The 21,402-nt window shown below is 40.2% G+C and overlaps 1 protein-coding gene across 2 annotated transcripts in view; it reads right to left on the minus strand.

Annotated features, from left to right (window-relative positions):
• COL4A2 (collagen type IV alpha 2 chain) overlaps positions 1 to 21,402 on the minus strand; it is a 147,938-nt gene that overhangs the window by 86,444 nt on the left and 40,092 nt on the right. For both annotated transcript variants that reach the window (XM_066176771.1, XM_066176770.1), the window contains exon 4: positions 13,717 to 13,797. In XM_066176771.1, the coding sequence (XP_066032868.1) occupies positions 13,717 to 13,797 (81 nt within the window). The remainder of the gene's footprint in view (positions 1 to 13,716; positions 13,798 to 21,402) is intronic.

Here is a 21,402-nt window from a genome sequence, read left to right on the forward strand (position 1 = left end):
GGCCCTGAGAAAACAGCTCTAAAAATGCAGGGGTGAGCAGCTCCCTGCTGAGACATTGACTGTGGCTCTGTGCATAGACCCATCACTGATCTTGGGTCTACAGGTCCACATGGTCTACTTACCCTCCTCTGCATTTTTGCCTGAGGGCATAGGAACAGCTTGTTTTTTAAGCAGAATTTTCTGTGGTGGCTAAACCTGTATCAGCAGATATATTTCCTGATGACACTTTTCAGATGGCTTTACAGCTCACCAAGTGGCTGTCTTTCACATGGTTTCTCTCCTCTCTCCAAAGGCTGCTCTGCTGTTTTCCTTGGAGGGGGGTGGTGTGTGTAATATTTTTCTCCCATCTCCTTTGATGATAAAACTCTATTCTGCCTCAAGAAAGTTTTTTGGTCTTTTCCCCCCTCCTCCACTGTGCTGAATTCTGGATCTCTCCACCAACTTTCTCTAATTTAAATGCTGTTGTTTAACTGGACAATCTAACTTCTTCCATTTTACATTTATATTTCATAGTACATCTGCAGCATTTGAGAGTTCACTGCATGGATGTTTCAAACCACACCATAGGATCTTGGCAGCTACACATGACCTCAGAGATTTTATACACATATATCTGACGTACAGAGGAAGTAATTAAACCATATGGACCTCTCCTATACAGTAGGAAGCACAACACAAATCTTCTCACTTGATTTATTATAACCTTATGTCATTTAGCAAAACCAGCTCTGCAGCTGTCTGAAGGAGAGAAGCCAGCTGAGGAGAGGGAGGACCTGTATGGGGAGCTGTGGCTCAGGCAATCCTGAGCAGCTTTACGTGCCTCCAGCTGTACAGGGCAGTCGAGACCTTGATGGCAGCACCAGGTATGAGGCAGCAGAGCACAAACTTCCCAGTTTGGTGTGTGAGGTGATGTAACAACAAGAAAAACAAATGGATCTGTCCTCAGCCTGCACATTCACCTCTGCCTCTGCTCCAGTGGCAGGGGCTAAGGATGAGGAGCTGCAGGGGACAGCAACAGTAACACCCTGCTCACACAGGCAGCCTACCCCTCCTCTGTCCTGCACCCTCGCTCTGTCAGGAGGGGTTGAAGGACAAGACTGGGCTCATGTAACCTAACTTGTCCTGTCTACAGGGCACACTGATGGTGGGGGAATGGTCCCATGGTGAGAAGTTGGTAGTAAATACAAATCAAGTAAAACAGAAGCTGTGAAAAAGGGTGCAAGACAGTGTTACACTGCGTATCTGTGCCAAACACACGAAGGGGTGTGCTCTGTAATGGAAAGGGGGCAAGTCTCACGGCGGTAAGGGATACTCTGCAGTAGCAGCACAGTCATATTTGAACTGAAGAGTTTCCTGTGGAAAAAACATTTTATCCATAAATCTGCATGCCAGTGCATAGCCTCATTAAATACTGGAATAAGGAATATATGTGGGTCCAACACCCCTAGTGTCGTGTGATGCCTTTGAGCCCGCTGCTGCTGGACTCCCTGTCCACTGGAAAGAAGCTGTCACTGGGCCCCTCTGCATGCTGCTACCTCTGCCACAAACCTGGAAGTGTTAGCAGTGCTTTTGGCACCATACAAAGAGCCACATGCAAACAGCTCCTGCCCAAGGAGCTCATATCCTAAGACAAGCCCAGACAGCTGCAAAGACCATGGCATCCTGCATCACAGGAGGGAGACCTCATCTCAGAACCAGCTTCCCTCATTGCTCTTCCAGGCTATCAAAACAGGAAGTCCCTCGTAGGAAGCCTTTAACAGATAAATGGTGGTGAAATGGAAAAGGAGACACTGCAGGCTTAAGAGTGGGTAACAGAAAGTTCATAAAAGAAAGAGAAAAGTAGGGGATCTAGAAAGTGAAAAACAGCCAAAAGATGATTTATAGAGAAAAAGGGGTATTTGCATCAGAAAAAATAACACAGACAAATCCAAATCTTTGATTGGACAGAAAGATTATACAGGTTGCCATACTCTGAAAGGAGTGAAACAATTTGGACTGGGGCAAGACAGCAAGTACAACTTTCTTTTTTGCTCTTACACGTATGCTAGACTTTGTCAACAATCTTGGTTTGCCAACAAATCTGCTTTAAACATGTTTATAAGGACTAATAGCATATCTTTAACCAGTGATACTGTATTTTCAAAAATTAGTTTTGCTAAGTAGTAAGATAAACAATAGGTAGACATAGAATTTCATTAACAGCCACGACCCATACTGAAAAAAAACTGAACCAAAGCCACAAAAAAACCCCCCAAAGTGCTTTTCTTTGGTGGGCATCTATGACAGCAGTAGACAGAAAGGAATTTGATAGACTAATACAGTCTTTTCATAGAAAAATAGTTTTAGCCTGTGGGAGAAAAAATGCTGCATGGATGCTTTATTTGTTTGGGCTTGCAGCTTTATTCATTGTTTAGAGCTGTTCTCTGTGCCTAAAACACAGACTTCCATCCTTCAAGATCTTCTTTCTGAATGCTCCCAAAGTTCGTATCTGATGGTCAATGTAAGATATTTTAACATTTGTCATCCTTTTCCAGATAAATGTAATGGAAACACTCAAATACACTTCAACAGTCTGGTTCATTATGCAAAGACATTGAAGATGATTTGGAAACCTTATGTACAAACTGAAGTTAATAAAGAGCATTTGTTTTTTTAAGTGTCAGAAAGAAAATGCTGAGAACAGGCTCAGTCTGCCTCAGCAGATACTGTTTGAGATGACAGCCTGCCCATTCCCACATTCCTGGTCTCTCCAGGTCAGACTCAAAGGATTCCACTAATAGTTTGGTACTTAGCAAAGCAGACAAAAGGAAAATGGGTCAATGTTACTTGCTCCCATGTGACAAAAATACAGAAAATAGAAACAAGCACCATTTGAGAAATTTGTAAAGCCTCAGACATATGTCATGAGAAACATTTACAATCTCTGGAGTATAATTTAAGTGCTAAAGGATGACCTGGATTATCCCTCTTGGATTCTTGTGTGAGCTACCCAGTCACAGAGTAAAACCATCATCCACTCGCTGCTCTATCTTTAAACTCCTTCTCACAGTAAGCAGAAATTGCAAAACTTGGCTAAAAGCACAAATAATATTTTTGTGCAGTAGTTGTACTGTATGACTGCTAGAAGTCAAGGCCTGAAAGTCTAACCAAATGGACAACACATTTTTCTGAAAACAATCCTGACAGTGCATTTCATTTCCTTAATGAAGTGTAATTAATATGTGAAAACCAAACAAAAAGATCAACGACACAGAATCACAGAATATTCTGACTTGGAAGGGACCGACAAGGATCATTCAGTCCAACTCCTAACTGAATGAATGGTCCATCCAGGGATCCAGGGCACTATGAGCAACCCGTGGTGGGAAATTTCCACCCAGATGAGCTGACACACATACATACTGTATGACTGACATAAGGTGACTGTGCTATGCAGACACTATTGATAAATGAGTGGAAAGGTGACAGATGAGTAGACACTCATGACATTCCCTAACTTCAGGTAATTATTTTCTAAATGAGGTAAAATATACTTGCAGGATTTCATAGGAAGACGGGAAGGATTAAAAACAAACAACAAAACAACAAAAAAACCCCAAAAAAACCCCAGCCATTCAAGAAAAAAGGTATGGCAATATTTTTAAATGGTTGTGAATTGCATCCAAAGGATTCTTATCTCAGCCCTGGTTATTATCACCAAAGTTGACTTTGCAGTATTCATGTCACAAGTTTCTTTTCTGTTCCTTCTTCACTAGAGTTAACTTTTCTAGACTTAAATTTTAAGTCTTGTTTTCTGAATTAAAATGGTTATTGATTCCTTACTGTGATTTCTCTTGTATTTTCTCTCCATCTCTCATTCAGATCTGTAATATGTAGATGTTCAAATACACTCTCAAATACTCCTAAAAATGCTTAAAAATGCCCTCAAAATAAATTCCTGAAGTATCTTCTCAATTTATTAGCAAACTGCCGTTAGATTTGTTTTCTCAATGAGTGTAACAAGCCCATAAATCAACAGATCACATAGGTAATGCAAAAGGCATCACATAGTGTAATTTCAAATGGAAGAGCTGAATCTATGAGGCAAATAGTTAATCCAGCATATTGACTTCAGTCATAAGTTTGTTTAAACTGCAACCTTGATGTTCATTTTGATTGATGACAGTAATTCTTGAGCTTTGCCCAACGCTGTTGAATTGTTTTCTCATCACACCAGCTGAGATTGCAAACATTTCTGATACAAGGTCAGAGAAGTATCTGCACAGGTCTAACCCTGGGCCTTAGGAGGAAGGTGCAATATCTGCATTAATGCTACATACATACATACACTTACTTTGCTGGAGATAACACATGTCAGTCCAGGGAAGTTTAAAACTATTAAACTGAAAATGCAAATCAAAAGGTTGAATGTGTCCTTTTGACTATCCTTCATTAAAGTATCATCCTTTTTTCTTTTGTTCTGTACAGTTCTGTACAGTTGATTTGAAAAGGCTTTGAAGGAATTTTGCTTTCAGGGCTGCATTAAAAGACAGGGAGTGCAAATTGCTCCCATGGGTTGGGCTTAAAAAAACCCTTCTATTTCTTTGGTTTACAAATAAATAAAATTTCTATACATTGCTTATGGAATCAAACAGTGTTTCATATCTGACTGAAATAGAAATGTTCTGCAAAAGAGCAAAAGGGTAACAAGGAGTGAAAAAAACAATTTTTGGTCAATATGCATATTTTGTTTAAAGAAAGTCTCCATTCGAGCTTATTTTATCTTTTAAACATTCTTTACAATGTTCTGAACATTTACAAATGAAAATGTGATCTCTGTGTGAACATTTATTGCACTCCTGCATATACTGAAACAAAACACCCTGCTTTGCTTTTTAATATATCTTGCATTTTTTTATTTGAAACAGATTCTGAGGAAGACCTTTCACTGCTTTCCAAATCTCAGATTTTTTGTAGAATGCATATATGGGAAGTGGAGCTTTCTTGCTCATGGGAAAATTATCTAATCTCCATCCACCAGTTCAAAAAGATCTCTGATGTTGATTAAACATGTATAAACAGAGCTTAGGAAAAAAAAAAAAAAAAGGAAACATGCATATTTCACTCAAAAAAATGTCAAGACAAATGTACTAAAGGACAGCAATTAGCAACCTACATAACTATCCCACTACATGGTCGATTAATTGTCAACATAGCCCAAACAATGCAATGTTCATTAAATAAAACATTAGGTCATAAACTAAGTATCAAGTTTCAGACTAACACAAGTTCAAGTTCTGTCAAGAAAACCTGTACACTGCCTCATTTGCTAGTGACCTCAAAAGATTTTGGCCCTATTTGCTGCTAGCAGTTCATGCAATCATACACAAGATGTAGGTGCCTATGGAACAGTATCAAGACTTCTGGCATTTGTGTATGCTGGCAAGACCTTGTAGGGCTCAGTTTAAAAAGTATAAACTTAAACAAAAGCATGCATTTGAAACCACCCTTGCACACATGTGCAAAAGAAAACTATTAATGTATCTGAAAGCAGAATTTAGTTTCACACTGTTAAACAGTTTTTACAGTAATACTTTTCCTGTCTTTTGCCAGTGGAGCTGCTCTCCTCTATTACCTTCACTAGAGCAAAAAAGAAAATTAAATCTTGAAGTACCATACCAGACTTGATTACAGCACTGAAATAATGAAGAGTGTCATCCTGTCCCGTGTATAGCACTCATTAATACCATAGGCATTTTAAAATCTGTTACCATTACAAACACCTCCACCAAATACCTTCCCTCAAAAGGCATCTTTTCCTCTGGGAATTTTCCAGACACTTAATCTTGATCTATGAAACAATGTGAGATTTTGAAGCACCAATTTTTGGTACTTATATCCATTCTGCTGCAGAATCTGACAATACTTCAGAAGATTTGGGATCAAGTTCACTCCTAAAGATTTGTGTGTGGCAAAGACTGGACAGCAAATAGGACAGTTCCCAAACCATTTCAGTCTTGCTGACCCTCAAAAAAATCCCACAAAACCTTGATGCTGATCTAATAAGTATTTAGGGGTTGTCAGTCAGAGGGAAGGTGGATAATCAGCCTGGAACAAGGGATCAAATCCCTGATAAACTCTAAGCTCTAGTTGATTATAACATCTGCTTGGTGTGAGGATACTCCTGGGACAGAGTGAATCTTCCAGGAGAGGGCAAAGCAGGTGATGGCAACAGGAGGTTTGATGAGTTGACACAGAGAATTGGATTTAAAACAGGTGAGAGGACTGAAAGGCCTGCTAAGTGCAAGGGGAGCATAGCCCATGAGATGGCCAGATAGGTATTTATTCTGGTAGAAGAGAGTGGTGACCAGTGGTCACAATTCTGTATTGTAGCCCTCCTGAGGGAAAGTAGAATGGGTGTGTCCAAGGAGGTAAACTCAAGGCAGCTGTGTGGGAGACTGAGGTCCTTGCCAACTCCATGGAATAGGTAAGGTAAATAACACCACTTACAATTGCACTTGACTGGTGCTTGCTTTTGACCAGAGGATGATCAAAAGTTGTAAATGCTTTTACAACACTGCTAGAAATCTAAAGAGTAAGAGTACAGAATTAAACTACCTGGCAATAAGTGACAACCCTGATAATAAAAGGCATCCCATGCTGGTGAAAGGAGGATAATCAGTGGCATACATAGACTAGTCCATCTACTTTTCAGGAACAATAGCAAATGAGATATAGCCAGGGCAATGGCACAATATGTGAAGGCTACAGCAAAGTGTTGCAGAAAAAAACTCTCAGGGAGGAGGGGAACATTAGGAGTCCTTGTGGGTGGAAATAACAGAAAGGTAGGACTATGTTTGTATTTAGGATTTGTCTGTTACACACACTAATCATTAAATACTCAGAAAAATTAGAGAAGCTGAACAACTAGGTCAGGTAGCAATACTGGCCAATGCCAACTACCCGCATACTGTCAGGTACAATGCCTCATCCAGATGTGATAAGGAAATAAAAGGTTTGAACCCCCCAACTGACTTTTTCTTAGCACAATAAACACTGAGACCCATAAGAAAGAAGGCTGCTCTGAGTCTAGTCTCAGCTGCTGCAGAGGACCTGCTTCAAGAGGTGCTATTGGGAGAACTGCTCTGCAAGAGCTTCAAAATATAAAGGAATTTAACGTTGTAGTGTACTGGGATGAAGTAAGCCAAACAAATACATCACACAGATATCCAAATTCAAGAAGGGGAAATACATAAAGATCACAAAAATAGTAAAAGCTTGAAAGAGCAGTCAAAAAGGCAAGAAGCCTAAAGTAACCTGGAGGCTTTTCAGAAACACTGTATTAAAAATCCCAGTAAACTGTGTGTCACATATCAAAAAGAAAGTAACATGGTTCAATAAAAACTCTGCAGAGCTCATTAAAAAAACAAACAAACAAACAAACAAAACCTAACCAAAAACTAAGGAGGCTATTGTAGGCAAAAGACAAAAAAGGGTTGGCATTTTAAAAATTGCCGAAATGAACAGGGAAGTCCATAAAAATAGATCAAGAATAAATGGCAACTAGGATAGCTAAAGAAGAATGAGAAAATTTTGCAGAAGATAACCAAGCTGATAGTAGAAAGTTGTTTAAAGGAAAACAAGGAGCCATCAAGGGAAATAGCAGTACCACATGATGCCAAGGGCTCATAAGGGGCAAGCGGGGATAAGGCCATTGCAGAGAAACTTAGTGACTTCTCTGAAGAGGTCTTTACTGCTGAAGGTACTTGAAAAGGTCCCAAATCCAAGGTATTCCTTGAGACAGAATAATTTCAAGGACAGAATATAAAGGAAGTAGTACACAAAACAGGTAAAGCAGGTGTTACCAAATGAACGTGAGCGGGGGCATTCACCTATGACTTCTGAAGGAACTCAAGTGTGAAACTGCAGAACTGCTGGCTAAAGTGTGTAATCCAACATTAAAAATTGCCACTGCACCAGTGGGCTGGTGCCAACCAAGCTTCCATGTGGAAAAGGGGCTCAAGAGGAGACTTTGAGGACTGTGGGCCAGTTTATTTAACTACCCTGCTTGGTAAGGCAGTAGTCCACCTTAAGGAACACAATAACTGAGCTCAAGGATAAGCAGGGTAAAGCAAGCCTTAGTGACTATAATATATTTGGATCTTCACAACTGTTTTTATAAAATGCTTCACTGGAGCTTTTAAAATAAATTATCTCGGGGTTGTAAGAGAGGTGCTCTTATAGACTGAAGGGTGTTTAAGGATAGGAAGTAAAGAATAGTACTGGATGGTCACATTTCAAAATGACGACATAACACCATTGGGTCCTCTAAGACCCATGCTGTAACTGGTTTTTCCAAAGATTCCAATGGTGATCTACAGAAGGGATTGAACTGTGAAACAACTGAGTCTATAGATGATACTAATCTCTCCTAGGTTGTTAAATTTGATGCTGGTGATGAGGAATGGGGAGATCTGTGATTTCCCATGCTGAGAGATCCAGAAAGACCCCAGCAAACAGGATGGGCACAGTTCCTGTCTCTTGCAGAAGAAAGAGTAAAGGGACTAAGGACTAGACTGTCACCTTCAAAAGAGAACCTAAAAAGGCTGTGACTCACCCTTTCGGACAAGAGAAAGCTGAGAGGGACTATAACTGATATTTACAAAATTAGGGAAGCAGTGACTAACCTAAAAACAGCTACTTGAAATCTCACAGTACTAGAAATAGGGTGTATTTGACGAAACCAGAGGGAGCTTTGCTTAGAACAGGTCAGACAGTGATTTTTATAATTTATATCATCTGAGTAGTGCCACTGGAGGTTGCAAAGACACACAGTTACAGCAGCTTCAGAAAAGGATTAGACAAATCCAGGATAAAACACAGATACTGAAGGAACATATAAATTGGGTTATTTTGGGTAAAAGCGAATGGACTGCAGAAAATTGCCAGAACTCTGTGCTCCCTGTAAATAGCATCTCTTACTACCACTGTTGGGAACAGAATACTGAGCTAGATGAATAACTAAGAAGATGCTTCTAATGTTATTATTTTGTGGAGGGAAAAAAAAAAAGAAAACAAAAAGTAAATATCAGATTTCATCAGATATATCAGTTTATACCAACAGACTTCCAGGAGCTGCTGCCATTATACCAGCTTGGAAGCCAGTTAATTGTGATATATAAGAATTACACTAATAGTTGAGTTGATAAAATTATTTTACTGGTTTTAAACATTTCCATATAGAGTTGACTTTAGAATATTTATGTGTTCTATTTTGTTGTTGTTGTTTGTTTTCAATTATGAAGAAACACACCTAGATCTAGCCCATGTGTTAAAACTTAAACTTGTATGGAAAATGCTTGCAAATAAATATCACACACTAGATTTCCCAACTGTATGCTTTTCTGTCCAAAAGCAGACAGAAGTAATTGTAAGTGTACTGGTAATAGCTTACCCTAGGCCACTGCATTAGCGAAAGCAATACAAAATATATCTGTAAATGAGTTCCAGTGAACACCCATGCCAGTCTAGGTTAAAAAAGAATGGGCATTCCCAAAAAGTAGCTTTTACAGGGGGACACAAAGCTGTCTGTTAATTTCAGTTTCCATCATTCCAGCCCCTTGCAAAAACAATGGCTAAAGGGCTTGAGCACTGTTAGATGCTTGACTTGGAAAGTACAAAAGAGTGCAATTTCTCAGTCTATAGAAAGATCAAAAAGATTTCTACTCACTTCCACTTTCTATAAAGCCTTCTAGGCGGGTTATGAAGTGAGGCTGATTATGAACTTCAATAGGTCAAACAGTTGGCCATTGTACTGAATGGAGCTATCGTTTCCTACTTAAGTGCATTCATGTTTGACAAATTTTAAGGCACATATATTGTTCTCAGAGCAACGTATGGTTTGCAAAGAACTATAAATCTCAAGATTTTTGGAGTTGCATTAAAATTCTTGAGGAAAAAGAAAGAAAACCAGATGTTTTAAATTTTTTTTTAATTCCTTTAATTCAGGCTTTCCATTTCATTCAAAACAGAATTTCAATACCATATCAGTGTTTCCTTTCACTCTTTTCCCTCTTACCCAGGCATCTGTGTACTCCTTACATTATGCTCTCCAAATGTACTTTAGGCTAAGGGTGAGTCTGTTACAGGAGAACAATTTAGGAGAAGTTGCCATAGAAGAAAATGAGAAGATTAATCTGTCTCAGGGAGAAGATGTCTGCTGTCTTTCCTCTGACTTCTCACTCTGTGTCCTCCACTGAGGCTTATACCATGATTTCTTGTCATGTGGATTTGAACACTCCTTCTGGATCTTCCATTTGCACTGCAACTCCACTGAGTTTTTGCCAGCTGTGAGAAGTGGAGATAAGGCTGAGGCTGGTCCCCAAGCTTGGCTCCTGCAGCCCCAGCTCCGACCATCTGCCTAGATGCAAGGTATGGTTAGATAGACTGGATATTTGTAACCAGCTAACAGTAAATACAACTGGAAGATAAGTAGGCTGCAGTGAAAAAGCACAAAGACTACAGTGTCATGAAAGACTGGGAAAAACAAAACCATCTTACATAGAACTTTACACTTTCTACTATGAAGATGGGAACACAAAGCAGCACTGAAGGTGGGAACTTCAAGGGACCATTGTGTATGGCCTGAGAAACATTTCTTTAGAGAAACTTCTCCAAGAAACAACTCAGCACTTGCTGTGAGTTGCAAACACAGTTATCAGCAATGTCCTGATTCTCTGAACATTTGGATTTGACCAGCATTCCTTTTGAGAATGAAGAATGAAGTGTCATTTGCAGGTGTCCTCACAGCCCTGGGAGCAGCTCAGATGAGAGGCAGGCGGTTGCAGGCTAGATGCAGCTTGTGCTTAGCTGCAGCAGCTCCCCACCACCACAGTGGGCAGATGCTGCTTCTGCTGTTTCATTTTTCTGTCCCCACTGGATTTTAGCTCTGTCTTAGCCCAGTGAAAGTTGAAGGGTCGAGCCCAGCCAAAACAGAGTAGAGGAAAACCTAAAACCACATACCTCTTTCCTGCAGGCCTGCTACGTGGGTGCACTGATATGTGCTAGGTTGCCTTTTGCCCCTAGAAACTGCCCCTGTGAAGCAGGATTCAACTTTCCTGTGCCTTTGTGCCTAATCTTACCAGTCCTGAACTAAATGCAGTGTAGACAGTAGCACAGGGCTTCCAGATGCCTTGCACCTAGAGACCTGGTACAAATCGCCAAAGCCTGGATGAATCTCCACACATCCTGACAGCGCTTCTCTGCCTCTAGCACAGAGCCCCAGGAGTTGTCAGTGGGCAAAAAACCTTTTTTTAAAAACAAAAGTTATTGGATTAAGACAACAAATAAAGCTAAGCACCTTTTCCTTAAATGCTGTATCTTCAGACTACAACTGAAGCAATGACAACAAATGAAGTAGAAGCACACATAAATGAAGAGCAGACATTTCTTCAGACTTTTACTCCTTTCTTAGTTTGCAATTGTATTTACCGCTTCAATGAATTAACTTCATTCAGCAGATGCTGATGTGCATTCAGTAGCAGCAATTCCAAAGAAAATGCTTTTAATTTGCCTGGTTTTAGAGCTGTCAAAAACAGAGGATGAATTTCCAGAGGATGTCAGGGCTGACAGCTGGCTGCAGACCCTTGCAGTGCTGCTCCTCCCTGAGTTCCAGGTGCCCCGCAAGTGACAGCTCTGTGGCACCTAGGCTGGAGAGTCAGTGCAGAAGCAGGCTCTGACAGACTGCTTCAGGCACTCTTACAAGTGCAAACACGCAATACATCTATTGTGCATGCAATGAGTCACCTCCAACAGAAAACGTGGGCTGTGCCAGATTATACAGAGGTTTTGTGAAAATAAATATTCCCATTGAGGATTAGCATGAGACCAGAAGCTATGCCAGATTTGACTAGACTCTAAAGGCCAATCTTGTTCCTCAAACCAGATGTTTAACAGGGGTTGTGACATCTGAAGAGATCAGCAGACACAAAACACAGGCAGTGTATGCTAAATCATTATGAGGTGTATCATTTCAGAGAGGTAAAATACACAGAGAGAAAATATGATTTTTGAAGTGTAAAATTCTGTAAATCCCTTTTTCCAATAATTTTTCACATCTTGCACAATTAACCACAAGCAGTAAAATACAATTTATGTTTTGTAGCATATCCTTTTTCTCTTTTTGAGTATCTATTTAATGGGAGGCCAACCTCATTAGTAAGTGGGGTTACTTACTTCCCTGAGGTAAAACTGAGAGTGGTAAGCAAGCACATAAAGTCTGCCTTCACCTTCCCAATCTAGATAGGAAGCAACTCACAGGAAACTTCTTGTCAGTGGCACCTGACTGCTTCTCTACTGTGTTTTTTTCACATTTTCAGCTTTTCTAACCTATGCAGTTAGTTTTGTTTAACCACCTATTTTTTCTTTCACATTTGGCAACTTGAAATTCAAGGTCTTTCAGCCAGTAAGGAGCATGAAAAACATTTCAGTCACAGAAGCTGGTCGTTTTGCAACAGATATTTTCATGACCTCTAATGAGCATCTTACAGCATCAGTTTTTGATTTTCAGTCAAAAGTGGGAAGTGGCAGGAGGCACTTGCCAAACTCCATGTACTGGATGATGAGGGCAAGGCAGAAACAGCTGGAGGGGGCCCCATGGGAAGCTATGTCTCAGGGGAGGGCTTATTTGTCCTCAGCTTCATCAGGTTGCCATTGGGTTATTGTAATGGAAAGCAGATCATGAGCAGCTCATGGTCAGGCCATGGGAGTAAAACCATTACAGTCCCCATGGCATGGTAACCCCAGGATCATCTGACTTCCACGGAGACATCAGGACTTCTGCTGTAAACAACTGTGTTCCTTGCCTCCCACCTACACTGTGACTTTCCTACCACCTCTCCCTCCACTCAGACGTGGAGTCAAGCTTGAGGAATGCAATGGGAATGGGAACTGATGGCTGGCTGTGTGGAGGGAATGTAGAGAACAGCATCTTATGAGGTTTGTGATAGCAGAACAAGCACATGACCTGCCACCACATCTCTTGCCTGACCTATTCTTAGAGATGGGTGGATGGGAAAGGCTGAGTCACTGTCTCAGCTGCAGAAGACCAAGCTGTACAGAAGGAGCCTTCCAGCCAGGGCTCCAAGCCATACAGGATAGGAGCTGCCCTATTTCTCAGTGCTCTTCATGGCAGGTGGCTGATCCCCTCCACCTCATTTCCTTTCCTCTGCCTCATTCCTCTCTAGTCCCCAAAATGAAGAACAGACTATCAGCCACAACATAATGCCAGAAATTCTAAACGGTTCCCTTTCAGCAGTGATTTCAGGTTTTGCAGGTGAGGTTCCCTCCTGCTTTAGCGGAAATCACATAGAATCACAGAATTATTGCATCATTTAGGTTGGAAAAGATCTCTAAAATCATCAAATGTGTGTATCCCAAGCATGTATGTGGTATCTTTTCATCATTCTGATCTGATCAGCTTATCATGGCCCTCAGGTCCCTTGGCCCTCATCTTTGAGATAAGTGCCTGCTACATATCATAACAAGATTTTCACAACAAAGCATTTCTTCAAATCTACGAGCCTGTGAGAAAGTAAGATGAAACAACAACAACTTTTTCCTGAAAAAGAATAACTGTTTTAACACTCTTAGCAGTCTAGTGCAAGGTCACCTATTGCAAATTATGTAGCATTGAACTTGTACCACCAAGAACAATTTACAAGAAAAAATGTTACTTACACGGCTTCCTTTTTCAGGGAAACACTGACATCCTCCACTGCAGTCTCTGCCTCCACATGGTCCTGTGTATTTCTTTCCGCCCTGCAAACCAGAACACACATAACACAAAAGTTAAAAAGTATTGCTAGAATATCTGAAACAGCACAATCTGCTTTCATTAGCAGACTTGCTGGAAACTGCTAAAGCAAAGACCAGGATCAGATCTAGGATTTACAGCTGAAACCTCTTTAATACGTGCTTAGAAGCAGCCATTAGTGGCTATCCAGTTCTTGGAGATCAGCATCAAGGAATATAATGTTACTTCATTTATTTCCTCCACATTGTCAAAACACTGCAGCTTGATGCTGAGCAGTATCTCACATATCTTTTTGACACATGCAATAGATATCGTATCACAGAAGTGCAGCTGCTTGGATTCTTTAGGGACATGGACTAAGTCCTAGGTCACAATGCAGCACATCCTCCTATGCATGCTCCAAATGGTTGCTGTATTTTGAAATATTTATTGGTGGACATAAAGGAAGATGTAGGTATCATGTTCAAAATCGTGAGCCGAACTCCTGTTTTCTCCTCTTCTATGGCTGCCCCAAGCCAGGACACTGCCTATTCTGGAGGAACAAAAAATTTGCTAGTAGTCAACCACTGTGATTAAAAGTCACTCCCAGCTTAAGTGAATGTCTTCAGTTACATCTCTCCTGCCTGACCGGAACCACGTTGGCCTGGGCCACAAATATCTGTATCACAGAATATGCACCGCTCCACACAAATCCTTGGATGGACTTCACCAGGCAAGCAAACACAGATTGTATTCTATGGAAGTGCCTGCACAGAATGCAGCAGCCACAGTCAGTCTTATTCAGAAACCTGAACAGCAGAGATGCTATGCATGCTGTGGTGTGACTTTTATAAACATAACTCAATGATTAGGAATGTTGTGAAGACCAGCCTGCAGCCCACCTAAGCTCAGGGTTTTGAGCCCCTGAAAATGACCTAGCAGCCTAGTAAGTAATCTGGGAAAGGAGGAAGGGATTTCTCATCACTATTTCTGAACCTGACTTGGCCCACAGTGAATAATTAATACAGTCAGAAGAAAAAGAGAGAAGGACTAAGTCTAGTGGCTACAGGAAACCAGAGTCCCTCACTCAGGGCATTTCATATGCACTGCTTCTCAGATGAAACCTCAAGGCAACCCAGATGTAGAGTACAGAGTCAGGCTCCATGTCACTTGCTCCCCTCTTGGCTAAAGGAAATGGTGGCTTCACTTTTGTGCCTCCTTCATAGTTTGAGCCCATCATCTCTTGAAAGGGAGGTGAAAGGGGTACAAACAAGGCTCCAAAACAGGATGGGTGCTCTGAACTGCTATGCTGTTTCATAGACAGTGATGTTACCATTCCTGCCTCTAGGGCTGACTTAAGGAGCTAAAACACAGAGAGGGGACCAAAGCTGCCATGCTTAGAATTTTTCATGTGGCTCTAAGCAATCCTCTACTCAACACCTGAGGTTTTTCAGTCATTTCAGTCATTTTAAGTCATACATTTCTCAGGTATCCATTTCTGGCTCTACAATACTTGAAAACACAGCTCTGGGATTTGGATACTTCCCTGGCAGTCAAATTAATAGAAGGTATGGAGCAGGCACCAAGTATTGCCTAAGTCCTGCTTTGGTCATATTTGTACAGCAGGCTCTAAATCTAGGACGCACAGCAATAAGAAGTTCCCAAAACAAGTTTTTATGCTTGTCATGAGAAGGTTCGTGTCTGTATTTTATGTAATTTTATGTACCAAAGCACTTTTTTTTCAGCTTTGTATCTAATTCTCATGTTTAATTGAAGTGGTAGGGTTTTCATACTGATAAAAGCAGTCCACCAAGCTGAAACCATGCCCTAACCTGTTTATAGGTTAGGTGTTTTATTCAGGAAATTATTTCATGGATGTAGCAGAGTTCTATGTCATGTGATGAATTCTGCTTTATGTTTAAGCTATTGTCTAGAGGAAATATTAAATCAAGACAATTTTATAAACTCCAGCAGTTTGCTCAGGTTGGTCCATTTTTTTCCTTAAATATCTGGATGATCACAAACTCACTACTTTAATGGAGTTTTTTTCTTATTAACCTATTTGCAGATGAAATTTGCATCTTTTTTTTTTTTTTTTTTTCCAGCATCCTTCATTTTATGGAGTTTCCCCCACTGTTCCTCTTCTGAAATTGAGTATATTTCTATTAATATTTACATATGCCATGCAGATGTATGGCCTGTGTGATCATATTCCTCTGGAGGATGCAGTATACTTTAACGAGCACTGTTCTGTAGTACTGCAATTGATAACAATCAATTCTGAACTTTTAGAATCTGTTTTTATTGGTGCTGTAAACATCAGCATATCCCAGCCTAAGAATAACAGACAGATACAGTAATTTGATCAAGTGAGTTTTCAGTTTTGCCTGTGAAAAAAATAGTGAGAACAATAAGTTTATTTCTTTAATTAGCAGAGAGACTCTAAATTTCGTAAACTGTTGTCAAGGAGAAAATAGAAAATGAATCAGAACTATGGTAAGATATTTGTGCACTTGTAAGAAAAAAATGGAAGAGGCTGCTAATGCTTATTTCAAATGGAAGTTCAAGGTCTATTGTTTTTGTACTATCCACCATCCAATATTTTAATTTGCAGGCTGTAACAATACCAGCAGCTAATATGGGGACACAATTGTTTTCTTCCACAATTTTAGGAAGTGTTTTTTTGGGTGTTTTATTTTGGTTGCTTTTTTTTTTTTCATTATTTTCTCATTTTGTATCATTTTCTGTACACAGATTCTGCAGATAATGAAAAGAAAAATCTGGAAGATTCTCCAAAGGCAGGGAACATAATGGGAAAGCATTTGAGACCAGCAGTAATATACCTCTTCTTGATAATACTTGGGCTTTCCTTATTACCTTATCTCCACCTCTTCACTTTTCAACTGCTAGTGGAATGACTCTGGGAACTGTAGTCACATGCAGCATTTTCTACTATCTTCTACTATCTAGAATACTTGTAATTTCTTGAAGATCACTGCACTGTTGTTTGATCTTACATTATTGGGGGTTACAGTCTAAAACACTATGGTTTACAAGCTTGTTAATGTTCAAAAATAAGTCTGTTAAGGATTCTTTTAGAACTTTGTTAAAAGCAATTATACCCATGGGCACACTACTGAGATGAAGAGAAATCAAACAGACATATATCAGTCAATAATTAGAATGGAAAAAGCCTGAAAGTTTCAAATTTAGCAATGGACAATGTACTTTGAAGTGCTCAACTATTTATGTCCTGAAGAAAATAGATTTCTGGGAACATTACACTAATGGTGATAACCCAATATGGTTGTTTTGATGTGAGCAGGAGCCTTTTTGGTCAGAGAACACTCAGATCTAGGACATAATTCATCCTATCCTTACACTGGCATTTGAACTGATCACCTGCGTCTCTCCCAGGAAGTTCCTACTGTTTGTCTCAAGCACAGCGGTGGGTGGAGGTGACTAGCTTACACAGAGCGATCCACCTCCTGTAGAAAGTGTAAGCATGGGGAGATCAACCTCCTGATTTGCTCAGTATGCAGTTAAATGAAGAAAAGTGTGCCTGCACCAGAATGATATTCTAGGATTTGTGTAATCAAGCCGGAAGAACTGGCCCTCAATTATGAAGATGTCTGCTGAGAAGGCTTTCAGTTCCAAGTCTTTCTCATGTTTTGGATGATGCATAAACCCACTAAGAGGTCCAGAGTCTAGAAATGGGGTTTATAGGATCTAATTTAAGATTTACGCAATATAGGCACAACATCTGGCTGCTGTTTTAGATCACTCAGAGAATCTCATCAGATCTATTTCAGATACCAGAGCTAAACCTCATCATAGAAGGGTAAGGGTATTAGAGATGTTGCATAGGGTAACTGGTTGAGAAGTGTCTACAGGGCAGATGTCCAGCTTCACATGGTGAATGAATGTTCAGCTTCACATGAGATGAATCTGCTGAGTGCCCAAGTCTCACCATCACAGGAAGCTATACCCTTTGATGGGAACACTGAGTATGAAGAACACTATTTAAGAGCAGACATATGTGCAAATACAAAACGAGCTATACCACTGCACTGGCGTGCAAGCTCTCTGTGCAAAAGGTGAGGTGTTGCTTAATTAGAATTAGGTTGGAGAATCAAGAGAAAAGTGTAAAAAACTTTCAAGTGTAAAAAAAATGGAACCAATGAAGGAAAAGAAATTAAGAGTAGGCTGTCTAGTTGGGAGGAGTATAGGCAGGGAAATAGTAGTGCAAGGATGGCAAAAACTTAGGAAAAAGATGCAGAGTACATCAGATCAGGTGAAGAATGAAGGTAGTGAGGACATACTAAGAACAAGAGCAGAGACATCTGCAGGCAGCAGTGATGCTGACTTGTGAGCACAAGCCCACTGGGAGCCCCCATGGGGAAAGACCACAGATCTCTTGAACAAGCCTTTCCCTATGGGAAGGTGGGGTGAGAAGGAATAAGCTTCTAAGGAAGGACAGGCTTATTCCTGAATACCAGCTGCAGGAGCAAAGGCAGTCGAATTGCAACTTAATAGCCCATTTTTGTCATTTAGCTGATTTCTTACAGTGATTTTGTACAAATGCTAACAACAACAAGATACAGAATTGTAATTCAATGTTTCTTGCAGTGATGAAGTTGAGAATTACTACTAATAACAGTGATACGCTACTTTGACAAATAAAGAAATACTACATTCTTAGAGGTGTTTTCTTTAATCAGCAAATCTTAAGCTACACCTAACAGTGCTCAGGTCCACACTGTTCAAAGCTAGGCATATCTAGAGCTGGCTTACCCAGCCACTGTGCTGGGATGAATATATTTATCATGTTCAAGGAACATGAACACTACTCGAACAAAAGCAAGACAAAACATGTAAGTGCCACCTATATTTGTAAAGCTTGTGTATTTGCCGAATGTAAATACTTCTAATTTTTAGGTATAGCAACCACAACATGTGGGTGTTCCAACACAAAACTTTTTCTGCCCTCTTGCTTTCTCATAATTTTTTTTTTGTTTCCAAACAATATTATTTCAGTACTTACACACCTTCAGCCAAAAATAGACAATTTAAATGCAGTTTCCTTCAGTCACACTCTTAAAAAACCCAGAAACATATATGCACTTTGCTTTAAACTTTTCCACACATCAGTGATTTATTTGTTGCTAATCCTGGCCACATTTGGGTAGTTGTCATTTCTGCGTGCCCAGTCAAGTACCTTCACTTCAAGGGCTGGTATTCTAACAAAGAACAAAGGCAACCAGAGACAGACCTCAAAGTACAATTCTATGAGTACAGAAAGACCAGGAAATATAAGCCATTTCCTTACATACAGCTCAAAAAATAATTACGGAAATTATAATGAAAATATTGCAACTAGGAATCAAAGACTCCATACACCGACATCTTCTTTGATAACGTTTTGTGCGTTGTAGTTGTGCATTAACTTCTGTGCTGACAAGCCCCATTCTCTTCCCCTAAGTTTCACCAAGGCAGGTTTTAGAAGGTTTTAGGAGCTTACTGAAACACTGAACTACGACTGGAGGTGCTGACATACTGCATGCCTCTGCAGTGGGGCAATGAACAACACACTGCAGCAGCACATTCAGATGCTTCAAGTGAGGCTTCAGCCTGGAAGTCCCGAGGGAATTCCTGGCATGCCTGAGAGTCAGCCCTCTGTGTCAGTGCCACGGAGACCAGACCAAGTCACACCTCCAGTATGAACCTCTGCTTTTACATTTGACCTTCAGCTGTTGATACAGACATTAATTTCAAATTCGGTTTATACAGCCCTGACTTAGAAACATTAATTTTTTGCTTCCTTTAAAAGAAAGAAGAAAAAATAAAGTAGGAGTATGACAGAGTACTCCTGCTGCTGATCATCACCAGACAGAAAAGAACTTCATCGGATTCAAATGTGACAGCACAGTTGTACTTGCTCAAACCCAACATTTTACTCCTTCAAGAGCTGAAAACATTTGTTGCCTGTTGCCAAACTTATTTCTCTAGAAATATGTATAAACAACCACTCAAAACAAGTATTAAGAATGCTGTCAGTGGAGAAGGCTTGGATTGCCCAGGAATGGGCTTGGTCTCTCCTCAGAGCTACAATGTCAAAGATGGAATCAGCCATCTGATTCCATCTAGTCCTGCTAACAGTCCAGTAGCTACTAGAGCTTGGGACAGTAAGACCACTGTGAAGACCTTAATTGTCCAGGGAAAGGGAGAGATAATTGGCACAGTCAGAGAGGAAGGAAAAGATGTGGGTGTGGATCCTCTCTCCAACTGTTCTGCGAATTATTTCGCTAAGAACTAATTCTTTCTTTCATATTTGAATGGGAGCCAGAACCTTTTCCAGACTGGATGCATGGCAACTAAAATAATTTACTGCGTGACCTCAAAATCTTATGAATGTTTACACTTCCCACCTAAAGTAGGGGGAACCATGTATTTACATATCCTTCAATGAAAAAAATCTGGAGGAGGAAATTAGTCCTAGGAAGAACACAAAGATACTTACCATCTCTCTCTTATGGAGAGAGCTGGTCTCCTAACCACTGCCTAATGGAGTCTTCCCAATGCAATGAGAAGAGCTACACTTGTGGCAATCAATTATGTATTATAAACTGGTGTGAAGTTTCACGTACCATCTCCCTCTTAGGTAGTGTATCAAAAAACTGGGAAGCAGGATGCCAAGGAAGCAAGGGGCTTGCTTCAGCTCTGAGTCCTGATGGACACGGGAATGTCAACAAAGAAGTATCCAAAGGCACTACTGCTCCCAGGGACTGAGATGCCTTTGTTTGATGTCTGTGGTGAGGGAAGGATGGGCAAGAATTTAAAGTCTCCAGTGCTGAGAAGACCCCAACAGACAGAAACTTGTCGTCTCAAGTGTGTCTCAGCAAGCATGTTGGAACCAGAGATGGGAAACACAAATTCTGTATCTCTCAGAAATGAAGCTATAAAAGACTTTCCTCTTATGGACTTGCTTATGATTTGATTATATGAACCTACTGGCATACAGCCTTGATATGAAGGCTGCATAGTTTCATTTCGAAGTGAAACTTCACAGCTCCACATGCTCACTTTATTTGAGGTACTTTTTACTACCCCTCTTCAAATTAAAAGATTCTCTTGTTGCAGTCTGGAGACACTGCCTTGGAATAACGGCAAAAAACAGATATGATACAGTGTGAACATATCCATCACATTTCATAAAACCATTTGTAACTTTGTGGCTTTATCCAAACACACATTTACCCAGAAAACCAGATGAAAGCCAGAAAGAGCTGCTGTGATATAGTAGGCATTGAAAAAAATTTTTTAAAAGGTCTTTAAGAGGCCAGGCAAAGAGTAATGCTTAAAACCTGCCTACATATAAAGCACAGATATTTGAATAACTGTCCAGGGGTCTTGCCTAGTTGTCCAACATGAGTTTGTTTGCAAATAACACATTTTGAAGCAAGCAGCATATGTTGTGACACTGTTTTCTGTCAAGAAGTCTGAGAATGGAAGTCTCATATTTTACAGGAAATGAAGTTGGATTCAGCCATATTTTTCCTTTTTTTCAGTCATAGAGATGAGTATATGTTATGCTATGAAAGAGACTAGAATATAAGATACGGAAACCCAGT

This window comes from Chamaea fasciata, unplaced genomic scaffold (genome assembly GCF_029207755.1).
Source record: "Chamaea fasciata isolate MVZ Bird 193981 ecotype frontalis unplaced genomic scaffold, bChaFas1.0.hap1 SCAF_2, whole genome shotgun sequence".
NCBI lineage: Eukaryota > Metazoa > Chordata > Aves > Passeriformes > Sylviidae > Chamaea > Chamaea fasciata.